At 42.1% G+C, this 25,788-nt stretch overlaps 1 protein-coding gene across 3 annotated transcripts in view; it reads right to left on the bottom strand.

The window, feature by feature from the left end:
* Arhgap26 (Rho GTPase activating protein 26) overlaps positions 1 to 25,788 on the bottom strand; it is a 384,765-nt gene that overhangs the window by 154,225 nt on the left and 204,752 nt on the right. For all 3 annotated transcript variants that reach the window (XM_055622582.1, XM_055622584.1, XM_055622583.1), the window contains 3 exons: positions 21,506 to 21,542; positions 5,010 to 5,075; positions 1,574 to 1,648 (listed from right to left, as the gene is read on the bottom strand). In XM_055622582.1, the coding sequence (XP_055478557.1) occupies positions 1,574 to 1,648; positions 5,010 to 5,075; positions 21,506 to 21,542 (178 nt within the window). The remainder of the gene's footprint in view (positions 1 to 1,573; positions 1,649 to 5,009; positions 5,076 to 21,505; positions 21,543 to 25,788) is intronic.

Below are 25,788 nucleotides of genomic sequence, written 5' to 3'. Positions count from 1 at the left end.
AGAACAAACATATGCTCACATAAAAATTCTCTATTCAAGTATGTACAGTAGCTCTACTCATGAGAGCCTAACAAAGGAAATACCCCAGAAGCCCTGCAGCAAATGAATGGCTAGACTGTGGTATGCCCATACAGTGGAATACTACTTGGTAGTTAAGAAATTAACAAGTAATGATACATACAAGTTGTTTAATTCTAGAAATAATTAAGCTTGCTAAGAAAGAGACTCAACCGCCCAAACTTACATATTCTATTATTGCATTTATATGACAAGTAATTTCATAGTGATAAAATTAAAAGAAAAAAAAAAGGGATAGACTATTGGTCACCAGGGTCAGAGATTGTGTGTGTGAGGAGGTAAGGCAGAGAGTAGACATAAAAGGGTATCACAAGGTCATTATGGGCGTGGAAATACTGCATTTTGACTGTAGCAATGTCAGGAGCTTGGCAGTCATACGGAAATACAGCCTCGTAAGATGCTATCAATGGAGGAAGTTGGGTAGACGGTACAAAAGACCCCTTATTTCTTACAATGCATGTGTACCTCACAATCATCTCAAAAAATTAAAAATAATTTAAAAAGCCTAACTGTATCCCACATCTGAACTTAGAAGTAGAAAATAAGTCTAGAAGAGCCTCACAGACACTGTGGTTTCAAAGAGCAGGCCTCAGCGTAACGCATAATACTGTGGGGTTTTGACAACAGCAGTGGGTAGCGCGTTCTGGCCCATATAAAGGAATAGACTTCTGCACATATGAAAGCTATTTTCAAAAAATAGAGTAACAGAAGAAGTGACAAATACAAGAGAAAGGCCCTTGCCTAAAATGCCAAGTGAGAGGCCTGAATGAGAGTTAATCTTCCGAAGTACCAGGCTAGGGCTTTTGTGGACACAGACAACGGCCACTGATGGATGAAATTTGATCTGTTTGCCATTTAGATCCATGTGACTCACTGAAGCTGGCTGCATAGCTAAAAATACAGGATATCTGCAGCCTAGGCAACTTCGTCTCATGAATTTTGATTCAAACACTGCACATTTGGAGGTAGTGGCTTTCTATTTATACATCAGCCAGGGAAAGAGGATCAAGTGAAGGCTTGAAATCTAGAAGCAAGAGAGATCTTGCATATATACATTTTATCTGAGAGTTACATGACACCCTCAGTATTAGGAACATGAGGACCTAAGGTCCTCCTGGGCTAGAAAGATACCCTTTCTTGGACATGGGTTGTGTCCTACTGAAGGCCTGCCTCAAAAGAGGACAAAGGGAGTCATGAGCTATTAAAGACAGATATGGTGTGGCAGTCACATGAGTGACCAATTGGCACTTGGACGGGGGCACAGAGCCTGAGGACTGGGTGTGGTACTTGGCCCTGCCATTTTATTTTATTCTTACGGAGGCCTCCTCAGAGCCTCTCCTCTTAATGCCCACAGCCACACCTAGCAAGCAGGGCAGATTTCTGGGCATTGGCACTTCCATACCCTGATTCCTACCCCAGAAGCTACCTAGAAACCAGGAAACCTTGGATTAGGCTGCCCAAGGGACCTGCCTGGGGCAGCCACTGCTGTACTCACCCATCAGGACACTCAGCAACTTCTGCACTCTGGAGTTGACCCCCACGATCCGGTAGAGTCCTTGTTCATTGATCCCTGAGAAGAAAGATGATTTAATTAGATGAGCATCAGAACACGAGTCAGGCCGACAAGGCCAAATGCTCCTCTATTTTTCCCTCATTTTCTCTGTCCTTCTAAAAGCTGCCATAATTAAAGTCCCCTGCCACTCAGCTCAGCTCTTAGCAAAGGAGTGGGATTTGGCACAGTTGTCGAGGATTGACGGATGTGCTGAACACTCCAGTCCTCACCTTAGCCAGGTCCTCACTGGGAGAGAAACTTCCCTCCTCTCTTGCCAAAAGTGGCAGATGAAGATTTTTAAAGATGCAAAATGCATTATTTGAAAGAAGTAGTTTTTAACCGTTTCTTACATTCAAAAGTCCAAAGTAGAATGACTAAAAGAAAAAAAAAAAATCATTCACAGAAGAAGATAAATAACTTTCCATCTATTTTTACACATAGCATAAAAATACTGAAGTGTAAGAACATTTTCCATCTTAGGGAATGTTAGTCAAGACTGAGAAATCAGAAAATCCATCACAGTTAGAGCAAAGGTATTTATTGGGAAATACTTAAACAAAGATGGAACACAAACTACAGAACTTCTGTTCACTGAAATGCATGGATTAGAGTGCCGCCATGCCACTTACAACAGGAAACAATCTGTATGCAGGTGTGAATGCATGTGGTTTATGCCTGTCCACGTGTGTGGGTGCGTATGTGTGCACAGGCATAGGGTGGCCTGAGGACGACCTCAAATTCTTGGGAATACCATCTACCTCCTTTGAGACAGGCTCTCTCACTGGGCTAGAGCTCAGAAATTTGGCTTCCCTGGGTGGCCAGTGAGCCCTATGGATCTTCCTGTTTCTGCTTTTCAAGTACTGAGATTACAAGTGTGTGTCACCATGCCCAGCATTTTTACTGGGTTTGGGGGATCAAACTCAAGGCCTTATGCTTTATCTATCTATCTATCTATCTATCTCCTCAACTCCAACAGGGACAATTTAGACTGAGTGACTGAAAATGGCTTTCCTCTTGTTGGCCCAAGTCTATCACATCTGGTACCTCTCAGGAACTGGTGTGCTTCTTCTCCAGTTCCTCTGTGAACTTCTTACTGTGAAAGTGAGTTCATAGGACTTCTCTTAATACCTTCCAGTGGGTTCCTGCGTGTACATAACATTTACTCAGAACTTCCTACAGTGGCCGATGAGGTTTACAAGCTATTGTTTACAGTGGTCACAGACCCTGAGAAGAGTTTTGGGGAATAGGTTTTCCTCTTGGTTTGGGCTGCTCAAATGGACAGACACTCAGCCCACCTTAAACAAGTATACTTGCCTGTATATGTGTGCTTCTGCCTTTGCCTATCCTAACTACTCTCCTCCCTTCTCCTTTTTTTCCTCATTTTAAGACAGTGCCTCACTCTGTTACTCAGGCTGCCCTTTAGCTCCCAACTGTCTAATCTTCACCTCCTGAAAAGCAGAATTACAGACAAACACACTGATTTTATCCTTTTCTTTTAAAATAAAAAACAAGCTTAAACTCTTTAAAATTTCCATAGAAATATAAACTCTTTAAAAATATTTATATTTAAATATAAATATTACAACAAAGGCAAATAGAAAACCAAAAGAGGAAAGTAAAAGAGAACGAACGGAGAGCCACTGGTACCACTAGTGCAGAGGGCGTCCTCTCGGGGACGTCACAGAATGAGCACAGACGGGACGGCTGTTAACTTTTAAATTGTATTTTTCACTTAATGCATGTAAATGTGGGATGTCAAAAAACATTTCTATTTTTAATGATTCACAAGATTTTTACTGCACAAGTAAAACACCCTTGATTTAACCAAATTTTAAGGCATTTGATTGGTTCCTGATTTTGCATTTTAACCACATTACCATATAAACGTTCTTTTGGCTCAACATGACCAACAACCTTATTTTCAAAGATTAATTTCCAATTATGTCTCTTTGACATTTTCTGGGTATATAGTTGTGGGTTTTGGTTTTTTGTTGTTGTTGTTGTTGTTTTGTTTTGTTTTTGTTGTTGTTTTTAATTAATTAATTAATTAATTTAGTATGCAGGATTCTGCTTGCAGGCCAGAAGAGGGCACCAGATCTCATTATAGATGGTTGTGAGTCACCTTGTGGTTGCTGGGAATTTAACTCAGGACCTTTGGAATAACAGCCAGTGCTCTTAACCTCTGAGCCATCTCTCCAGTCATTCTGGGTATATTTTATGTACATTTGTTGTCAACCTGTTTTAATTTTTTTGCTGAAGGAAATTGAGGAGAAATATCAAACATTAAAAAAAAATAAAATACAAACCTGCTTCAGTATGTTAAAGTAAGTTCTTTGGAAATAGAACCCTCACAGGACACATAGGCACAAGAACTCAAGATGTTCTGTTGACCACCCCCAACCTGTGTGCTGTGTGTGTGTGTCCCTCTCCATTAGTAAGGTTACAACTCTGCTTTAAGACAGAATTTCTTTCAAACAAATAAAAAGTGCAAGTATGTAGCACACTGAGGCATAAATAGTGGTCTCCTGCTTTTGATCACTCTCAGTGGAGAGATAGTTATCAGGTTTTCTCAGGGCCATAATGGATCAGGCACTTCGAACTCTTTAGTGCCAGAACTAAGGCCTCTGGTTTGTGATAGACTGCGGCAAATCAGCCTCCCCTATCTCATGCTCTGCTCCAACAGACCTGGGAAATGTCAACGAGGAGCAGGTGCCTAACCCCTTCCTTCTCTGTCCTTGGTGGTTCTCGGATCCAGGTCTGCAGAGCAGAGATCCTTACCTGGGATCCACAGACTCTAAGATAATCCCTGGAGAGAGTCCAGGGATCTGTGAACTAGCTGGAAAAGAGCTTTTATTTTCACTATTACGGACATTGTACACTTCCTTCCCTTATGAATGCCAAATCATGGTGGTCTTAGCAATCCCTGAAGCATGGTCCAAAACTCACAGAGTTTTCATGACTCTTTACACTGTTACAGAATGCTTACAATGCTTCAGTTTCCAGATTATACCAGTCTGAGGCCTTCCACTGTAAGATGTGAACAAACTTGTTAACACAGAAGCATATCTACTGCTCCATTTCAGCTGTGTTCTCAATCATTTTAATAATAGTCGAGTTTCAGACTGGTTTCCATAAGCCTAAGAATTCTATTTGTATGCATGTAAGGCATTCTCATGATCGCCCAGAGACGACGTGGGTGACATGAAACAGGTGGGGAACTCCTGCTTCACACCAATGTGACCTGTAAGAACACTGACAGTGGCACCAGGGGAGTTAATGAGTTACTTAAAATCAGAAGCGGCAGGCAGCAGGTCTGCTGCCTCATAGATATGTGATCTTCCATGAGAACAACGCCATCTGTCCATCTGGTAGACTTTACCTCTGGTTTCCACCGCATGGATGCATTTCCTTATTATGCTGAAGCCAATGCTGTCCAACTGTGCAGCTGCAAGAACAAGAGAAATACGGTCAAGCCTGCGTGCAAACCAGCTCACTGTAAGGCTTCCACACTGCAAACCAACCACACCGTGTGCTCACAGGCCTCTTCCCTTTCCCATACGAAGACAAAGAAATACAAGTGAAATAATAACTTAGAAATAGGTGATACTGAGAAAGAGCCTACCCTAAGCACGTATTAGCTTAGTTCTCACAGTAACTTTGGCGCTATCCTCACTTTCTAACAAGAAATGGCAGCACAGCATCATCTACATAAAGCTTTGAAAAAACTGGGTAAGTGCTTTACCTAGATTAATTCTTGTACTCCCAGAAAATCCTCTTGATGACAGTAGTACTAGCCTCACATTACAGGTGGAAAAACTGAGGCTTGGAAAAGCTAAATATGACCAAAGTTGCCAAGTTAACATGTGGAGACTTGCTAAAGTGGCCAGATCACCAAGCTGCTATATATATGACCTTGAATTAAAAAAACAATTCTGTTCTGGTGACTAGAAAAAGCAGAAAATTGAGGGGGAAATGAAGGAAAGAAACATGACCAGAGGAACATTGAACCAGTTGAGAACAAAGAAGCTACCTGAGATCCTCCATCTGTCCCAGTACTGACCAGGCCATTCAGAACATGAAACAACCCACAGGAACAATTTCCTCCAGGGGAGAACTACTTTATAAGTAGCAATAAAGAGGTCAGACATCCACAAAACCTCAACCCCAGGCTTTGCTTATCCACCAATACAATGCGCAGAGCTTGCAGGAGCGAAATCAGTTTGATCAGCCTGGACATCCTGTCCACGTTAGTTATCATCTCTCTTCATTGCAGCCATTCCAGTGGTGTCAGAACTTTCTTGATGGGGTTTGTTTGCATCCGATTAATAAGGACACTAGGTATCTTTTTATGTGCGGGGGACAACTCTCATTCTTTCATGAAACATTCAAAATGCTGCCAGCCACTGGGGAAGTATTTGTCAGGCAGAGAATTATCTTTTTGTGCATAAGAAACTTTCCAAGCTATTTATGACTGTCACCCCGTAGTCATCAGAAACCTTTACTTCTTTCTTTAGAGAAGTACTTGCAAGTCTCTTTTCAAAGGCATGGTGCTCAGAAGTCTGGGGACCCACCATTGTGTATGGAACTCTGGGGGCTGTTGAGATGGATTCTGAACACGGGTGTTTTAAGAGCAGGCTTGTGAACACTGTTTCCTTCTAAACATAGATGAACTTCATCTCGGACAAAAGACACTTCCTTACCCCAGAAACATCAACAAAAGTTTTGGAAATTTGGAAAGAACTTGGCAACTGAGAAAGCCCCAGTGCTTAGAGGCCAACTAGGAAGTGAGAGTCTTTCCTAGGCAAGCGGTACAAGGAAGAAAAAAAATGCCATGGAATTTTCCAGATATATCAGAAAAAATTAAATTCTACCAACTTAAATTATATGTGTGTGTGTGTGTGTGTGTGTGTGTGTGTGTGTGTGTGTGTGTGTGTATTAATGGCAAAGAACCCACTCAATGTTCAGATTGGTTTTTCCCTGTGCTGGTACAATTTCTCCAGTTTCTTAAAAGCAAGGAAATCTCCTTTATACTGATGTTAAACTAAAAAGCCTTACAGTTCACATAGGTAATGCTGTTTTTATCAGTGTATCTTAGTTGTCAAATGTACATAGCATTTACATGCTGCAGAGCCAAACGAGAGCTCAAGGTACCTCTGCTAAGCCTAATTTATTACAGTTGTCTGTGTTAACTACCTCATTTTGTAAACAGATGAAATTATGTTAAGAAATGGAACCCACATCAAACAAGATTCTCAAGCGCTCATAAATACAATTTAGCAAGCTCTGTTCTGAACGTCTAAACTAGAGCTGATACACATTAGTGCACGGCGGCTTCCTGCACTTTTTCCATCTGTCGCTTTGTCCTCTGTCTCCTTCCCTTACACACACGTACATGCACACACACAAACATAAACACGCACACACAGTTTGGCTTCTACGCTCATCAACTTGAATTTCCTGCTGACATCATGATGGGGTTGCTAATAATTAACAACTACATCCTATTTAACTTGGACTAAGTGTCACTAATGTGACAGGGACTCTACTGTATACATAAGTGGAACATTACTTCTGATTTTGGCCCACTAGGTTCATAATCTAAGCAACTGAGATCTAGTCTGCAAAGTGAATTCCCATTAAAAGGCCTGGAACACTATTGCCAGGGAGCAGAGTTTGCAAATGACTGAGAAAGTAGCCTGCCAGATGGATGTGGCTGTCTTAATCCCCTTGAGCAGGTGATGCAGCTCATTCACTGAGCCAAGGCTCAGAAAAGGTCAGGGATTTATTTGCAATTTCTGTATCCTTATAATCTCCAGAAATAATCTCTCATTAAATATCTACTAGGTTTGTATTATTCCCTTAATTTGACTTGCAATGAGTTGATGTAGGACCTGTGGCTCCCAGGCTCAGCATCCTGTGATGCAGTTAAAACTTGGCTTCTCTACAGCCAATCCTGATGAGACCTGATAGGCTAGGGTCAGATGGAAGGGGAGGAGGACCTCCCCATCAGTGAACTAGGGAAGGGGCATGGGAGGAGAAGAGGGAGGGAGGTAGAGAAGGAGGGATTGGGAGGGGAGAAGGGAGGGGGCTATAGCTGGGATACAAAGTGAATAAATTGTAATAAATAAAAAAAAATAAAGAAAATTTTTAAAAGTTAAAAAAAAAAAACTTGGCTTCTCATTCTCCCTCAGCCTCAAACTCCCTGGGCCCAGCTTTACCTCAGCAGCCCATACTGAAGCATTATAATTAATGTTCACAAAGTGCACACAGAAGACCCAGGCTGACCTTCAGAGTTAGAAAGGGGCCACCATCACAACTTTTGAAGCCTTGCTTCTGTCTCTCCTTTTCAGAAAGAAAAGGTCCAGGGTCACACAACTGTACTCTATAGAAGCAAGGTGAGAATAGGGAAAAACAGGAAAGGTGCGAATAAGCTAGGTGAACTTGGAGCATCTTAGGGCAAACCCAGTCGGGCGCCTGACAATGGTGTGGGTTTGGGTTACTGCGCCAATATGAACTCCAGAAGGAGGAGGAGGTGACTCAGAATTGTTTTACTACAGTGCAATAAGAACAACACCAACTAAGGTACAACCAATTCCTTTTCTTACTTACAAGGTAGAAACTGGCAGTCCAGAAGATTAGTACAGTTCTACCATAATTACGACTTTTGTACTAGGAATTAAAAAAAAATTAAATTAAGAGCACTGATGTAAGCTTCTGGCACCTCACCTGAGAAAACTTCCTCTCATCTTTAAAAGAACTGTTTGGTGGTGGTAGTGGTGGTTTGTGTGTGTGCATGAATGCATGTGACAACTCTTAACAAAACCACGAACATCTTTCTTCCTTTTCGCCTTCCTTACACATCCAAAGCATCACCAACTTTCCATCATTCTCTCTCAATGTCTCTCAATTTTGTCTAGTTCCCTCTATCAACACTGTCTTGGTTCTGATATAATGAAAAGGAATGGTAAGGTTAAAACACTGAGTAAATAAGAGGGCTTGCTAAGGAATAGGAGATACCCAAGCTGACCTATTAAGAAGAAGTACAGGGGTAGGGAAAACAGCAGAGACGGTCTCAGCACGCTCCTCTGGAAGAACCTCCAAGAGCATGTGCACTGTTGTCCTTTCTCCTAGTAATCTTCTCAACTTTGAGTAGCTACATCTTTAAACATATTCTAACATCTAATACATCTAACTAACAGAATGAACTGTAAGAAAGGACAGATTCTAAGAAAGCCTCTGCCTATTTAGGAGCCCAGCCCACACCACACCAGGGGTGGCTAAGAGAAGGGGAAATGATAGACGGAGACTTGTAACTTCAGACACTAGATGCAGTTTTATTTGAGGCTGCTTATACAGATTGGTGTGTTCGCCACTCTGGAGGGAAGTATTCTAATTTTGCTTTCTTAAGGGCTGAAATAAAACGTGATTCCTTATTTACTCAGCCTGTGTACCACTGTGCATTCTTTTCCTTTGAGAGCCAAAAAAAAAAAAAAAGGAAAGAAAGAAACTACTGCTATGCTTGGGACCAGAGAGCATACAGGGGGTGGCAGCTTATCTCTTCTCATCCAAATCAATCTTACCTCTACTATCTGTGCTGCCAGGGCAACTGCAGTGACCACTGAACTAGCCTTTTCAAATTTCTTCTTGCTTCCTACTATCTTTCTACTACCTTGTTGTCCCCATTTGTAAAAACAAACAAACAAACAAAAAAAAAAACCCTCGTTGCCTGTGTATCAATGGTATACTCCATCAACCTAGCTTCCTCATCTCTAAACCTTGGCTTTTCCAGTTGATTCTAATACAAAAGATATCCATTCGTTCTCTAAAAAGATGCACATGATCTCTTACAATTATGTCATTAATCATTACTGAGCCAACACACCCACTATGTTTGATGACATATCCTTCTACCCTAGCAACTCAACTCCATTAAAAATTACGGCTATCCATCTATGAGCCAGACCCCTTGATTTAGGCTTTCAAAAATAACAACAAACCAACACATCTTTGGCCTATTTCTTGTTTTAAGGAACTGCTATCACTCTTATTCTTATGCTTCAATGATAACAAAACTTACTCATTTATCTATTATTTATTTATTTATAGCTTTCTTATCCAATCTACAGTGTTAACATTATTCAGGAGGCAACCCAAATCCTGAACATGAACCAGCAGAGCCTTGCTTCTCCAGCCTCCTCAAGTGCCATTCCCCTAGCTCTTAGCACCTTACCACACTGGCTTCCTTTGAGCATCTCATTAACCATATTCTCCAGATTCTGCATAAGCAATGAGTCTAACCTAAGTTAGTTGGCCCAGTTCATACAGATTTCTCCTTAAGTATAAAGTCCTCCAAAAAGCCTTCTTAATCTCCCCTCCTAGCTTAACAGCCCATTGCATCTCATCAACCCCTTTCAGAATAGACGGCACAGCTGTCAAGCTTATAGTATTTGTGTGACTCTGTGAAAAATAATGGAAAGTACCAAATTAAAATATGCACTCATAAAGACAATAGTTCATAAGTATCTCTACTTATTAATTTCATTCATCACTCTATCTCTGTTACTATGCACTATGGTCCTGAACATGAAATGAGAAAGGAGGAGAGACTTTTTTCGCCTTGGATTCACAGTTAGGTAAATTAGCAACTGAATCATGGGAATTGCTGAGGGGCAGAATGGCATAGTCAAAATGACTTTTTACATTCTACGTTATAAACCCTACAACATCAGAAGGTTATGTAAGCTTCGTGTCTTTGGCTTTTTCATCTTTAACAAAGAATAACTTTTTTTAAAATGGCCTGATCTAACCATTTCTTTCCTGTATCAATACAGAGTAATACTATGACACACAAACTCCACTCCCTTAAAAAAAAATGAGTCCAAGGGAAATAAAAATAAACCTGATGCTGGTCAAACTATGCAACAGAGGGGACAACTATGTCTGAGGGAACACCCACACACTCCGAGGGAGGATCAGTGAGGTTCATGCCCCTTCTGAAATCATCTGAAGACCCAGCACACAGAGCTCCCTGGGCTGTTGTGCCTGAGAGCAGCTATCAGAATCTTCTGGTGAAACCTAGCAATCACTGGCAAATCTTTCTCAATCATCTATATATGAACTCTCAGTTTGGGGAATTTCCTATATTTCCAAGCAAGTCACTAGGACCCCTTCCACAACCCTGCCCCCATATTCAAAGCTAGACTTTTCTCTGCTCCCTGTCCAGCATGCATTCAAAAACTGCAAACCAGCTCCAACACTTATCAAATCACGTACACTGAAGCAGTGTAGAGCTCAAAGAGAATGAAGAGCTTTAATACCAAACAGACCTAGGTTGAAATTTTATTTCTGCTACCTATGGATGAGTGGTTAGCTTCCATGAGGTATTTCATCCCTATACCATTCACATTCCTGTCTGTAGAGTGGGGACAACTTACCAAGTGTCATGAGGGTCATGTGGAATGGATAGCAACTGGGATTTACTTGAGGCTCAATAAATCAATCAATCAATCAACTGATGGTTTCCAATACCATCAATATTACTCGATGCTATTAACGTTCAATCAAACTTAGCAGCAGCAGAAAGTTTTTATGCCCAAATTCATGTGACTCTTCTGATAATCCCATGGGGTAAATATTGGACTCTTCCCACTAATAACTGCTTGCTGTGCTTTCACACTAATGAGGGATAATACGTTACAGTTTTAGAAAATAACTTAATAAACTACAGCTGATTTGATTTTCCCAACATCTCTGCTAAACTTTAATGATGAGAAAAAGCAGGCTCGTGAGGCTAAGTGGTAACAATAATGCTAACAGTATCCACTGCTTACCAAGACATACTTCACTGCTCAGGGCTATGCAGTAAATGCATCACAACATCATCTTCATCTTCATCTTACTCCTCACACAGGAGACTTGGGCTCAGCTGGTTAAGGTCTTTTTGTAAGGTCACTGAGTCAGCAAGAATGGGGATCATGACTTTAACCCAGTCTGACTCTGGAGTTCATTCTCTTCTAAACTGTTTTTCTGGTTGGATTCACACAACAGCCAGAAAGGGTGGAGAGCTGGTGGTATTTGGATCCTGCTCTTTCTCTTCTAGTAGCAGGACCAATCCCGGGGGTCAAGAGAACAAATCCTGAGCCCTACCTTAAATGCCGTGCTTTTGTAAATGGAAGAACACTTAAGAAAGCACCCAACCCCTCAAACTATCATGGCCAGAGACAAAAAGGATTACTAACCCAGCCAACTATCAGCATCCACACTCCTGCCTTCCCGGTAGGCCAGGAAGCATCCACCAGTGATGGGTACTGATACACAATATGAGCTTCTGTCACTGGTATATGGAATGCTTTCGCAAATATTTCTTACAGCTAGGTACCCACATAAGTAAGTATTAGATATCTGTTTCACATAAAACATACTGCATGAATATTTACATCTTAAGTAGAGGTTAAAAAGAAATTGATTTAAATAAAAATTATGACAGTGAAGGTGATATATGTACATGCGAACATAAGCAGTAAAGATGATAGACGAGGAACATATCTGTGCAAATGTCTCACATGCCCCAAGCTGGTGCTAAATTCAAACAAGCTGAAAGGACAAGATGGTAGATAACATCTTCTAACACCAAGACGTTCTATTCCAGTAACATTATCCCTGCTTGCTTTCAGAGCCCACATCCACCAGCCAGAGCTGTAAGTAATAACTTAAAAACACACCTAGAAACCAGCTGCTTCTTCCTATACTTACAGCTAACACCAAGACCCAAGCCTGTAAAGTCCTTTTCCTGGACTGCTGCAGTATCTCTGACATGTTTCTACTTTTGTCCCTGAGAATCTATTCTTTGCCAACCTCCAGAGTCATCTTTTTTAAATGATATCATCACAGGTCATCCACCTCATCTCGTCACAATGCGCTAGGGGCTTCTCCAACACCCCTATAAGACAATCTTATCTCATGAGCTCACTAGTCTAAATCCTAGCCTAGCTGGCTGCTCCCCTCCAAACACACTGGCCCTGACCCTCCTTTTCACAGTTTCTTGGGAGCTGAAAGAGAGATATGGTGATGAAAGAAACATAAATGGAAGGAAAAGAGAAATCAATGCCTGCCTGGAATAAACCTCTCAGCTCTTTGCCTGCATCAAGGAGGGCCTAGGATAGCCTCAGAAAGAAGCTCGTGTCAGCAAGTGTCAGGAGGCCCAGGCGGCACACCGTCAGCTGCTGTGGAGCATGGCTGAGGCCGCACATCTGCCATGAGAAAGAGTGCTTCTCAGAACAGTGCCACTGGAGGAACAAGGTTTTAGCCAGTGCCCCAGGATCATCAGAACCAGCATCTACTGCCATTGGATCTGGTATCCTGGGGTATCTTAGTCCACTGGCCTTGATTACTTTTATTAAGTGCACTAACATTGGAACCAATAAAAATCCATGAAGACAGAAGTTTTCAAACACAGGGATAAATGTCTCTGCCCATCAAGGCCCTTTGTCCTGCCTTTTTCTTTTCTTTCTTTTTTAAACCTACCTGCTACTTCTAGATGCCCCAGAAACTGCTGATTCTTTTTTTTTCTTTTTGGTCACAATAAATTATGAGACTGCAAAGGTGGAGAAAAAGATAAAAGATGACATTTGGACTCAAAAGCCTCAGATTTGAGCTCTGGTGCCACCACACACCGTGATGGACAGCCTTCATGTCTCCACCCTCCTCACGTTTAAGATGAAGGCTTTCAGAAAACCAAATGAGGCAATGCCTGTGAAGACACTGTAAGGAGCCTGAGTGATGGGCTCAAGCTTAGGATAAAGATAATGCTACTGGATAATAAGAGCAAATAGTGATGCTTAATTACAGTGTCTATCACGAGCTACTACCATGCAAAGGGTATCTTCCCCAGTTTTATTTCATGTAACTAGTAAGTCAAGATGTATGTACTGAAGCCAGCCCCTCCTGCAAATAAACTGAGGTCTGGAATTTCCCAAGGCTACACATTATAGAAATGGCACTGGGATTCCAATCCATGTAGTATTTCAGAGTAAAAACTTCTATACATGACTCAACACTACCCCCAACCAAAGCCCTACAGCCTCTGCTAAGCCTTACACATGCATGGTAAAAAGTACAATCTGCAATCTTTGATAAAGGTGTAAAGGAATGAGTGGCCAAACGCATGCACCTAGACAGACGCCTCTGATATCTGCAAATGAGGTCAGTAATACTACCTCCCTTATACGGTTCTTATAATAATTATCAAGTGATACAGTGTATCTCAGACACTTAGTACACTGTACCATGTGTAGCATGAACTCAATAGTCATTAACTATGATACTTAAAAGCCTAGGCTTGTTGACAGTAGGGACAATCTTTCAACCTCTATCTCAGCTACCCCTTGATTTAAGGGTTAGAGAGATATCCAAAGCCCTGTACCATGCTGCCTGCCTGAGGCCTGACCTGGGGTATCAGGAAGTAGTTATTACCAGTCCAGATTGTAGCCTTTGTCAATACAGAGCCACATCACAAGAGAAAGGTGAACATTAGGCCTTTGGCAACGTTACATGCTGGTGCCTCTGTCTATCTAAAGCTAAGAATGGATTTCTGAAATGTCTCCCAGGATAAGCAAAAAGGCTCCTGACTGCCTGGGCAAATTCAAGACACCCTGTTGGCAAGTTTGAGGAGCCATGTTGCCAATACTGTCCTTAAAAGACGGTCTCATCACACAAAACAGCTGGGGACCTAAAGTATCTGAGGAATATTTCCCCCGTTCTCTCCAGACTCTGCCCATAGCTAAGACACTCTTGAGACATCCCTGATTTACTAAATGTAATTCTAGCCCAGTGCAGACACAGTGACCATGTCATAGAAGGATTCCTAGTGAAAGGCAAAATGCAGGAAGCCAGCCAGCATTTGCACAGCCTCTTGCCTGACTCTGAGCCTCAGAAGACAAAAGGGATTGCCACAGAAACCTGCGTGGACCTAGAGGGAGAAGAAGGGCCAAGAGGGCACAGGGGAGCAGGCAGCATGGAGAATTCTCTGTCTCAGGCCATCCCTGGCAGTCAGGATGGAAAGCTGGAGGGGAAGGAACACTCAGCTGATCGCCTCGTGGACCAGTGCATAAGAGGCTGGGCATTGTGCCCATTGATGCGTCCACCCTTCTCAGGTTTAAAAGGGGGAAATGTTCTATTTATAAGCCACCCAACAGGGGAGACCTGGCAGCCTTTGCATGGCTCTGATCCCAAAGGGATCCTTGTTACCAATGGCTGCCTTCTCCTGTCTCTCTACCGTGGGTGTTCTAACAGCAAAAGGCCGAAGGTGACTGTAAGCAAGGGGGAGGAGGAATCCCCTTTTCCTGCCTTTTAGTGTTTTCATGAGAATGTAAACCTTTGATAGTGAATGTGGACGGCTTTAGAAACCTTTTAAAATAGTGGCCATGCTATCCCACTAAGGCTTCTGCAGTGATCTTCCAGAATAAATGTCTTTTCTGTCTGGCAGATCAAGGGAAGCCAAGGCACAGAGATGAAGAGAACTGAGAACCAAAGGGACAAAACCAGACAAATACAGAGAAATGGCAATGCATCCCTGCCCATCTCCTTTCCTGGTCTCAGTCTTGTCTCATAAATGAAGACAAACCTTAATAAAACAACATTAAGGACTATCATTTGAGTGACAGCCTAAAGAATGAGAATACATGAACAAGAGAAACAACAGAAAGCAGCTCTGCTTGTTCCAGAATCTCTGTGGGAAGCCAGTGTACCATGTTAAAGGTCCAACCCTGAGAATAGTTAGAGCCATGTGGCCCTGGCTCACCCAGCACTGGGCACAGGTATTTGAGGAATGATTGATGGTTCTAATATGGAGAGTCATGTGGTGACCCCACAGCAGTAAAGAATCTGAAGGTTCTCAACTTTCCTAAAGCTGTGACCCTTTAATACAGTTCCTTGTGTTGTGGTGACCCCCAACCATAAAATTATTTCCACTGCTACTTCATATCTGTAATTTTGCTACTTTTATGAATTACAATGTAAATATCTGTGTTTCACAATGGTGACCCCCATGAAAGGGTTGTTTGACTCACAAAGGTCATGACCCACAGGATGAGAACCACCTGGTTATGTGCTAGAGACTGCTGATGGAATTCTTTCTAGTCTCCCATGACTTGCTGCATATTGACTAAATAAAGAAAACAAAGCAAAGAGTCCACACATATCAAGAGCTGCAGGAGCAAAGGACCCTGGCAACTGGTGTTTTCCTGCTTTTCAATTATGTCTCTCGAATTCCATTGGCTCAGTTAAAGCCTACATGCACAGAACACCATTTCTCTAAATGGTGTCCGTTTGTATGCCACTTACCATTCCCCTGCCAAAATCCCATGCCATTCTAAACAGACTAGTGTTTTTTTTTTGTTTGTTTGTTTGTTTTTTGTTTGTTTGTTTTTTGGTCTGTCTGTTTGTTTTGTTTTGTTTTGTTTTGTAAATCACCATATATTTAGTGAAGAGCTAACAAACTACACTCCATGGGTAAAAGTTAGAAGAAAAAAAAAAAAAGCTGTTTTGTTCTGTAAAAAAAAGCTTGACTAGACAACACTCCTCCATTCATTCCCATAGTGTCTATGGCTGCTTTCACACTAGTACAACAGAGGAACTCAACAGTTCCACAAACTAAAAGTATTTACTCTTTGCCCCTTCTTACTGAAAAGCATGATCTCTGTGTTAAATGATGCTATTTACATGATCTCCTCCTACTTCTGACCTGGGCTACTTGCAATTCTCTCAGTCTTTGGAGAATACATCTCACAACTTCAGCCAAAGGTCAGGTGTGGAGCAAGACTGACCAATCATTGAGGTAGCAAGAAGAGTGGCTAGGAGAATAGTCCTGGCCTAAAGCAGAGCCCTGCTGTTTGTAAACAGGAAGGGCGATCTAGAGACTAGATCATCAGATGCCTACAGTGGTTGCCTTGTCAACAAGGAGCTCGGGAGCGGGGAACCTAGTTCTTCTCTACCAGCTTGGAACTCCACTCTCCCCTTTCCTTTCCCTGCCCAGCTGGAACTGAGCACCTGGAGAGCTCCGTGCTTCTGACATCTACTAACAACCAAAGGAACACATTCTGTTGAGTAACAAACACAGCATATTGTTTTCTGCTCTTTAGTGTTTCATGGGAAATTCAATCAGGAACACACAAGACCTCTAGGCAGAAAACGAAAACCAAAATGAAAGGTGTCGGTCTGAATGTGAGAGAGTGTTCAGAGTTCTTAGAGAAGATGATGAGATTATAGATAAAAGTGTTGATTTTCTTCAAAATCAATTTATTTAATTAACATAATTAATTAACATAAATGCGAGTGAATTTTTTATGTTTTAGGAAGTTACCAAATCTATTCTCAAGGAATGAAAGTCTACAGGTAACTATGTCAACCCCTAAAATGACAGTAAAGGGAGAGAGGAAGGGACGGAGAGGAGGAGGGTGGAAGGAAAAAGAGGAGGAAGAGAGATGGATGGTAAAGTGATTCAAGTGCATATCATTGGGTCAAAAAAGAGCCTTCTTCAAAATACAATTTGAAAATCTGGAGCCAGAAAGGAAAGCAGAGACAAAGTTTAAAAGATGATATGACTGTATAAAGAACATAGCTCTCTAGCATGTATGAGGTCCTAGGTTCAATCCCCAGCATCAAGGAAGGACAGCATAAATAACACCAATAGGTAACAAGATGGGAAAATGTGTTTTAAATGTCTAAAACTAGTCTGGGAATTTACTTCAGTGGCTTACCAAGCACATCAAAGCCCTGGTTCAATCCCCACCACCACAAAAAAGATAAACTGTCTAAAATGAATAAGGATTAATATCTAGAGAGAAATACTTCTTAAAATTTTTTATTTTATTTTATTAATTACCGTTTATTCACTTTGTATCCTACCTGTAGCCCCCTGCCTCTTCCCTCCTCCCCTTCCAATCCCACTCTCCTTCCCTCTTCTTCTCCTATGCCCATCCCCCAGTCCAATGATAGGGGAGATCCTCCTCCCCTTCCAGAGAGAAATAATTTTACAAATACACGAGGAAAGATGGCAACTGTCACAGAAAAATGGGCAAAGAACATGAACAGGCCTTCAAGGGAAGAGGACCCCCAAGAGGACTGGCAGGCAGTATGAGTAGACACTCAGAACTCTGCTCAGCAGAGAAAAGCATGTATCAAGGTGTGGGCTGGAGCCAAGTGGTCGAGTGTCTGCCTTGCATACCCAAGGCTCTGGGTTCAATTTCTAAATAGGAGGGAGGTCAGGAGTGGCATGATATGGCAGAGGATATTAATACCATGAAAGGAAGGCAACACCAACCCAGACCACTAATCCATTGCCAGCCTGGAAGCCAGTAAACAGTAAAACAAAATGAAGCAGTCCTGAAACAGTGCCCACTATTTTTCACACCATCATTATCTTGCTACATGAAGGGGTATTCCACAACTAACACAAGCAGATCTCCTCGGTCTGTGAATAACATGAGGAAAATGTTGCAGCAGAGTCTGTACTCTTCACATGGGACTCTTTGCACTGTTCTTTGTTCAAGAAAAGTAGAATAAGCTTGCCTTGTGTTCAGGAATACAGCCATTGAGATTGGGTAAAACTGTGTCCTCAAAGCCTATTAGCCTCAATTTCTTCATCTACAAGTCAGTTCAAGGTTCTCAACAAACTTAATCTAATAAATCTCTATTACCTGGCATATAGTAGGTGGTTACTTAACAGCTATTGCTGTAAAATACTTTAACAGTAAGAAAATCTAGCTTACATAGAAACATACTAGAAACTAGACATTCCCCCAGCAAGCCACTCTCCATGCTGATTTAGTATTTGATGATCAATGTAGCTCAAGATATTCTCTCATCAAACACCTATATGAGGGGACTAGAGAGATGGCTCAGAGGTTAAGAGGACTGTCTGCTCTTCCAGAGGTCCTGAGTTCAATTCTCAGCAACCACATGGTGGCTCACAACCATCTATAATGAGATCTGGTGCCCCCTTCTGATGTGAAGGCATACATGCAGATATTGTAAACATAATAAATAAATAAAATAAAAACACTTATATGTGTTCCATGGCTTTTTCCTTTAATAGTTCCACCGCCCACTTATTTTAAAAATTCAATTAATGACCTACTGCAGACACCCAATACATGAAGATCTCCCTCCTTCCCCTTTTTTCTTCTTTTCACGTATTTGTGTGTGTGGTATGTTTGCATGTATGTGCATTTGCATGTGTGGGGTGTTTGCATGCACAAAGAAGCCCAATTGGGAATATTCCTGGATCTTCTACAATTCTTCGACAGTTCCCTTTGAAGTAGGGACTATTAACCAAATCCAGAGCTTTCCAACTAACCTCGCCGCCGCACTAGCCAGCTTGCTCAGGGATCCTTTGTTTCTACCTTCAAGGGCTGGAATAACTCATAGGCTGCCATGCCCACTGGCATTTCTGTGCCACAGCCTTTCTGTCTCAGCTTGTCTCCTTGTTGCTGTGATAAAATACTCTGAGATAAAAGCAACTTAAACAACAAAGTTTTATTTGGCTCATAATTCCAGGTTATACTTAGCATTATAGGAAAGTCTAGATACCATATACTTGAAATAGCTAGTAACATTACATTCACAGAGTAGAGAGCAAGGAATGAAAGCATTCATGGTACTCTCAGTTCTTTTTCTTCTTTTCATTCAGTCCAGGGCCTAGCCCACAAACTGGGGCTGCCACATTCAGAGGGGATCTCCCCAACCTCAATTAATCCAATTAAATTTTCTCCAGTCATACCCACAGGCGAACCTAACCCAGACCTTTCTTTATAGAGGCCCCTTCCTGGTGACTTTACACATTCTGACAACTGAACCTGGCTACCATGCTCCCTTGCTTTTATTGAAAGTTGCATTCTGCTCCTTAATTTGCTCCATTTGATAGATTGTTTAGCTTCTCTGTTGCATTTTAAACATTTCTGCACTTTAGAAAATACTGTTACTTCAAGAGCTAGCCACTTTTTGAAGGCTTCTGAACATATGCCTGAAATGCTTGTGGACCAGCAGGACTGACAGGCATACCTACCAATAAAATAATTTCAAATAGAATGCTTTCAACTGGTTTTTGACACTTACACACAGAAACAGGTTCGTTAGGTCAACAGGTGCAGGTGAGCATGAGGCAGAGAACTCTCCATATAGTGTCTCCATAGATCTGGGGGTCTCTTAGAGTCTTTACTAAGAAGCATTATGTCCTTGCCTGGGTCTAGGTGTGGACAGCTGTTCATTCAGCCTGCTAGGTATCCATACTTCCCATCTTGGTGGCTTCCCTAATTTCCCCTGAGAAGCATTTCTGCTCCCATTTCATACAATATTCTAGAAACCATCTATGTGTTGTTTTCCCTGGGTGAGCCTAAGTTATATTCGATGGATGGCAGCTTTCCTGGGAATCTGACTCCCTGGAGAGTGAGCAAGGAAAGCTTTGTATCCTACAAACAGTGTCCAGAAGACCCTCTTTGTTGGTGCCTGTGTCTCCAGGGCTGGTCTGTCTGCCGGTCTGTGCTCTCATTTCCACATCACTAAGTTACACTTCATCCTCCCATGCTTCTTCACTGTTACACTGTGAGGTTTGCTCCCTACCCCTGAGCCAAAGTTAGCCTCAGACACTCTGATCCATTTCAATCAGGGTGGGAAAGAGAGATACTACTTTGTTTCCTTGACTATTTATAATGTTTTCCATACTCGATTTTTGAAGAGAAAACAAAAGCAAACCTGGTTTTCCTCTCATAAAAATTTGTCAACTCTAGCCATTACAAATCCCTTAATATTTTATCTGCATCTTCTGGCAACAGATGAGGATATACAGCCCAGTTGGTGCTGTGCTTGTTCCTCATCCATGGGGTACTGGGTTCAAGCTTTAGCACTGCATAACTGGGCACCAAAGTGTACACCTGTTACCCCAGCACTCAAGAGAGAGGAATAAGGGTCAGAAGTTCATCTGCAGCCTGGGCTAAAAACTTTCTTTTGTGTCTGTTTGTTTGTTGTTTTAATCTTTTGGCAAAATGTTTCAAAGAGAAACATCTGTTTCATAATGGCTTTCACAAACACACACACACAAACAAAAGTGAAAAGGCTCACTCTCTGTTCTACTCTGCCACTCTGCTCCACTGACCTGACACTACTGCCTGCTTGGCAGGGCCACCTCTCAGCTTTCTCAAGTAGATTTTCTGGAGCAAAGCTGAGGCCAGAGTCAAGGTTTCCTTTGTCCTCTTGTGGCACCCTGAAAGGAATGTGCTTTCTGTCTTATGCACCAAGGAGATAATCAGGTTGAAGCACTTCCCAGCAGGGGTTCCTTTTAATCCCCTTGCCTTTGCAGTTACAGGTGCCCTTGGAAGAGGTTGTGAACTGGCCTGTGGAGGGAAAGTACTTTGTTCTACGGAGGCTGGGGTGGGGGGGGCACTTCCATTAAAGAACAGCATCTCCTCCCCCTGTCCACTATTTCCTCTCAAAGAGCCACAAAGAAAACAGAATTAGCAAGCCATTTTCCACCTTGGCTATTGCCTTTTCAGGGCTGGCAGACTGTGCTGGCAGCTTTCTGGGAGCACTGGACTCTTGGGTTGCTGGGTATTAAACTTGTAAGTGGTGACTGGAGCTACCATCTTAATAAGACCTGGGACCACATGAAATCATGCATAAGAACACCACAGAAATCATGAAGAGTGTTTAAATGCAAGAGGTCACTACAGTCTTGCCAATCTTGTTCAGGGAAGAATCCAGCTGACCCAGCATGCCCATGGCACCTCCTGGTGGCTCAGCCCTGACGTGGCAACTTCTCAAAGCCTCCCCACCCCCCTTTGACTGTAGAAAACTGCCCAAGTAATACTTGGGTAACATACTTACTCCCTTCACTCTGGCTGTCTTTGTTTGAGTTGTAGACCTGAAAAATAGAAATAGAAATTTACTTTGTGTGCTTTTTACACCAACCTACAGATTCACTATTGAAAACTCTAAGGTGGAAGGCAATTTCTACCACCACCCCCATAAAAATCCCCTCCATAATAATTTACTGCCCAGCATGCACTTAGCTGATCTCAAATAAGCATGGATCAAAAACACCTGTGGAACTGTATAGTGTGTGGGGGAGAGGAGTGGCGAAGAGGGTTATCCCATCTTTTTTGAAAGGAAAATAAGTTGACTTGTATATATGAATTTAAAGAAGAGAATTGAAAGTTAGTTACAGATTCATTAAGCATTAAGTGCACACATGACAACGTTCTCAGCATTTCACAAGAATTATCTTCATCTACACAACAGCCATGCTTGGCGAGAGCAGTTGCTATCACTGTATCACTGTTATACAGCTGGAAAATGTGAGGCTTACAAAGGTAAAATGCGGTTTCATAGCTAGTTAATGGCAAACTGTGGGCAAAGACACATTATAAACTGTTGAGTGCTAACCCTGAGGGTGAGACCAGCCCCCTTTTACTCTATATGCAGATTAGAATGTTATACTGAGAATGTATCATATTTATAACATACGCCTTAAACGCTTGATAGAAATCATAAAAGAGAAAGTGGTCTGGTGGTAAAAAGGGGAGTTTCTCACTATAAAGCAGACAAGCTACAAGAGTCAGCGAGCTGCTGACTACAGGTCAAGACAAGACACGGTTTAGACTCTGAGCACAAGAGGCAAAAATCAGTATTATATTGGTACTTAAATATCGTGAGAAAACAAGATCTCACAAAATTAAAAATGCAACTTTTTTAATGCCTAATTAGCAGATCTGATATTCTTTGCCTATTCTGCAAAGGGAGGCTGGCACTTCACTTCTCTGGGATCCAATGACCGGTCTCTATCACTTTTCAATTGCAAAAAGTATTCTGTAAATATCATGTGTGGCCCATGGTCCACAAAACAACAACGAATGGACTGAACTTGGTTATTGATCACAGACTGCCTATTTCTGAAGTGCTGTTGCTATCATGAGAAATACAGTGAAATTCCTGCTTAAGAAAAGAAAATGATCTCAGTGCCAAATCCTCCTGTGTAGGTATGGAAAGGCATGGGATTAAGCCGACCATTATGAATTAAATATCTACTTATCTGTTCAACCATCCCTAGGGATTCTGATGACCACTCTCCCATGAGAAATATTTACTTAACCCCTAAAAGAATTGAGCCACGCATTTCTGAAAACTTAGCATTAAACCCCCCAAAATGAGTTTTCCACTAAAAATGTAGATGGGAATGGCTAGTCAAGAGTTGGGCAATGGGTTCAACTTGCCAAAGCTGGTCTGACCTTCTCTGCGCCTTTATGGCTCTACCTGGAAACTAAAGGCAATCCCAACTCCAAGAGATCATTCTGCCTTAATATATTTCTCACATGTATTATTATCTTTATTCTTTAAAGAAGACTGAAGCCACACAGCCACTTAACAAGGATCACAGAACAAGCATAAAAGAAACTGCAGAATACCTAAATTGCCATCAGTACACACACTTAAAAGTCCAAGAGACAAGGCATCAAAAGACTGATTTTTGTCCTGGGCTTCCCCACCCATCACTTCATTTGGATTGATTCTCATTTCTTTATCTCAAAAATGGGGTGATAACAGCTCTCTGGCAAACATTTCCACAGTTCATTGTGATCATCCAGTGAAATTATGTCAAGAGAAATAGACTGAAATACCACAAGACAAAATGAGGGTGCTTTGACCTGTGTTTCTGACAAAAAGAATGGCTCAATCTTCACAGAATTTAGGTGAGACAAAGACCACAAGTCTAGGTGAAGGCCACCACTGAGGCGGTGCCTATTCGTATCTTAAACAAAGCTGCAAGTAGCTCCCTGAACCCTGAGCAGCATGCACCACTGAGATAAACTGAGTGCCTGGACTAGATCAGCATTTGCTAATGGGTCTCCATGGCACTGCACAAAGGTGATGAAGGGACTTGGACAGCAGCAAGGACTTCAGGTAACCAAATCCAAAGTCCTTTGGCTTCAATGGGTTTTATTCATGTGACTATCAAACAAGGAGTACTGGCTCTGAAACATTTCCAGTCCTCTGCAATTCCTTTTCTTGCTTTAACACATGCTCCTGCAACAGTCAGGCAATGACTTAGGTGTTGCAGATAAGATGGGCAGCAGCTATAAAGCTCTAGTCACATGAAACTTTCTTATTAGTGAAGAAAACAGGTTTACAAATATGAATCCTTCAGTATTGACAAGTGCAATGGAGGTAGGAAAAGGAGGCATGGGGGGGGGGTCTGGTATGGGGGAATGCTCCCCTGAAGAGAAGATATTTACATGAGTTTAAATGATAAAAGGGAAGCAGATCTAGGTAATCATGTCCAGCAAGTCCTGAGACTAGAAAAAGACCTGTTTAAGGAGAAGGAAGGTCAGTGTATTGGCAATCACTGCGAGGCAGGAAAGCAGAGAAATAAGGACAAGGCTATGAAGTATACCCAGGTCTCACCAGGGCCTTGTTCAGCAAGTGAAACGGTGACCAGGTACCTTATAAAACCAGCAACCCACTGTGACTACACTCAATAACCCTGGAAAGCAGAGGAAGGGCAACACAGGAGGAGGCAGCACTTTGGCAAATTTGATTTCCCTTCCAACCCCTCCCCAATCACTGCATTTCTCCAATTCAATCCAAACAGTCTATCCAGGTGAAACTTGCTCAAACTGTAAATGGCAAAATCCAGAAGGAATAGTGAAACACAGGACTTTTCAGCTCTCCTTAATTAAGAGGCAAATCTATGCCAAATTACTTTGCTTCCAGGTTTCCTGAATCTCAGGAGACCCCTGCCTGGAACACCCAGGCACTCTGAGTTGGAGAGGTGTGATCAATGAGCCAAAGACACCAGAAGTATGCACTATCCCATCCTCTAAGGCAAAACCACTAATCACTGTCTGGGTAAATGAGTCAAAGACAATGAGTTTTGAAATAAACCTAACAGTCAGTCCTGCCTGGACTATGTGACCACACGGCCAAACAAGGCAGACCAGGGCAGGCAGCAACCTCGCCATCATAGGGACCGGATAATGGCTTGGAAACAGCACTTTGCATCCTAAGTAGTTACAAAGTGCCAATAACGACAGCATCCAATTCTTGAAACACCAAATGGATTAGCCTTACTGTCACTCTCCTTGCACATGTATGGAACCTGAGGCTCAGAGTATGTCTGAGGTCACAAAGCTACTTCTCCAGGTCTTCTACAAGGACATTTCAGTCCTCCTAACCAATCCAGGTAACAGCAAGTGTATATAAATAGCACGCCTCTCGTGGTCAGCACTGTGGTGCATATACTAGCAGAAGGATAAAAGCTCCATGGTACCCTTAAGAATGCTTAACCAGCTCTGCCTCATCCTTCTTCCACCTGTCTCATGGCTGCCCAACACCATCACACTGAAGCTCAAGGCCAGAATACCATCCTGAGGTAAAAGATCTTTTTGCTCTTGTGACTAGCAGTTGTGTTGGATGTTTGTGCTTTCACGGGGGCCTCTTAAGAATTCTGTCATCACGAAGGGAGAGCCCAGCTCAACTCAAGGGAAAAGAGGTCCCTAGATAAGGCCTGAATTATCACTCACAGGACAGAAACAGTGTATCTTTTCAACAACATAAGCAAAGTTCAAGTCTATCTGTGCAAGCTGGCCAGAGTACTCCAAGACCTGACCACAACAGTCTCAACCCTGTAGCACTAGTGACCCTGAGGCAGGCCTACACTAGCTTCTGCTGACTACTGAACATGAGGACTTGGTAGACAGCCATGCCAATGAATATTTATTTTTATACACATGCTTCTAGAGAATAGAAACTGCATGTGTTTATCTTATCAGAGTCCTCTGTGAGTCATTAGGAACAATCCAACAGACAAATAATTTATGACAGAGGCCCTCTTGTCTATTAGACATAAATATTCTATAGGCATTGTCTGATACTGTCCTCATTCCACCTTACTCATTCCCAATACAGAACATGAAAATGAGATTATAGAGAAATGAGGTAAGTCATTTGCTTGAGGTAAGGAATCTAAAACTGGGAAAAGTCCTGAATGGAACTTCCCAGTCTGTCTTCCCAGCGCAGGCACTTACACACAAACCCCACGACACAGAAGACATTGATGATGATGATGAAGAAGAAGAAGAAGAAGAAGAAGAAGAAGAAGAAGAAGAAGAAGA

The sequence above is a fragment of the Psammomys obesus genome, unplaced genomic scaffold, assembly GCF_907164565.1.
Source record: "Psammomys obesus unplaced genomic scaffold, mPsaObe1.curated_primary_1811, whole genome shotgun sequence".
In the NCBI taxonomy this organism is placed as follows: Eukaryota; Metazoa; Chordata; class Mammalia; order Rodentia; family Muridae; genus Psammomys; species Psammomys obesus.
The sequence above is the reverse complement of the archived record's forward strand: the minus strand, read 5'-3'. Positions and strand labels throughout refer to the sequence as shown.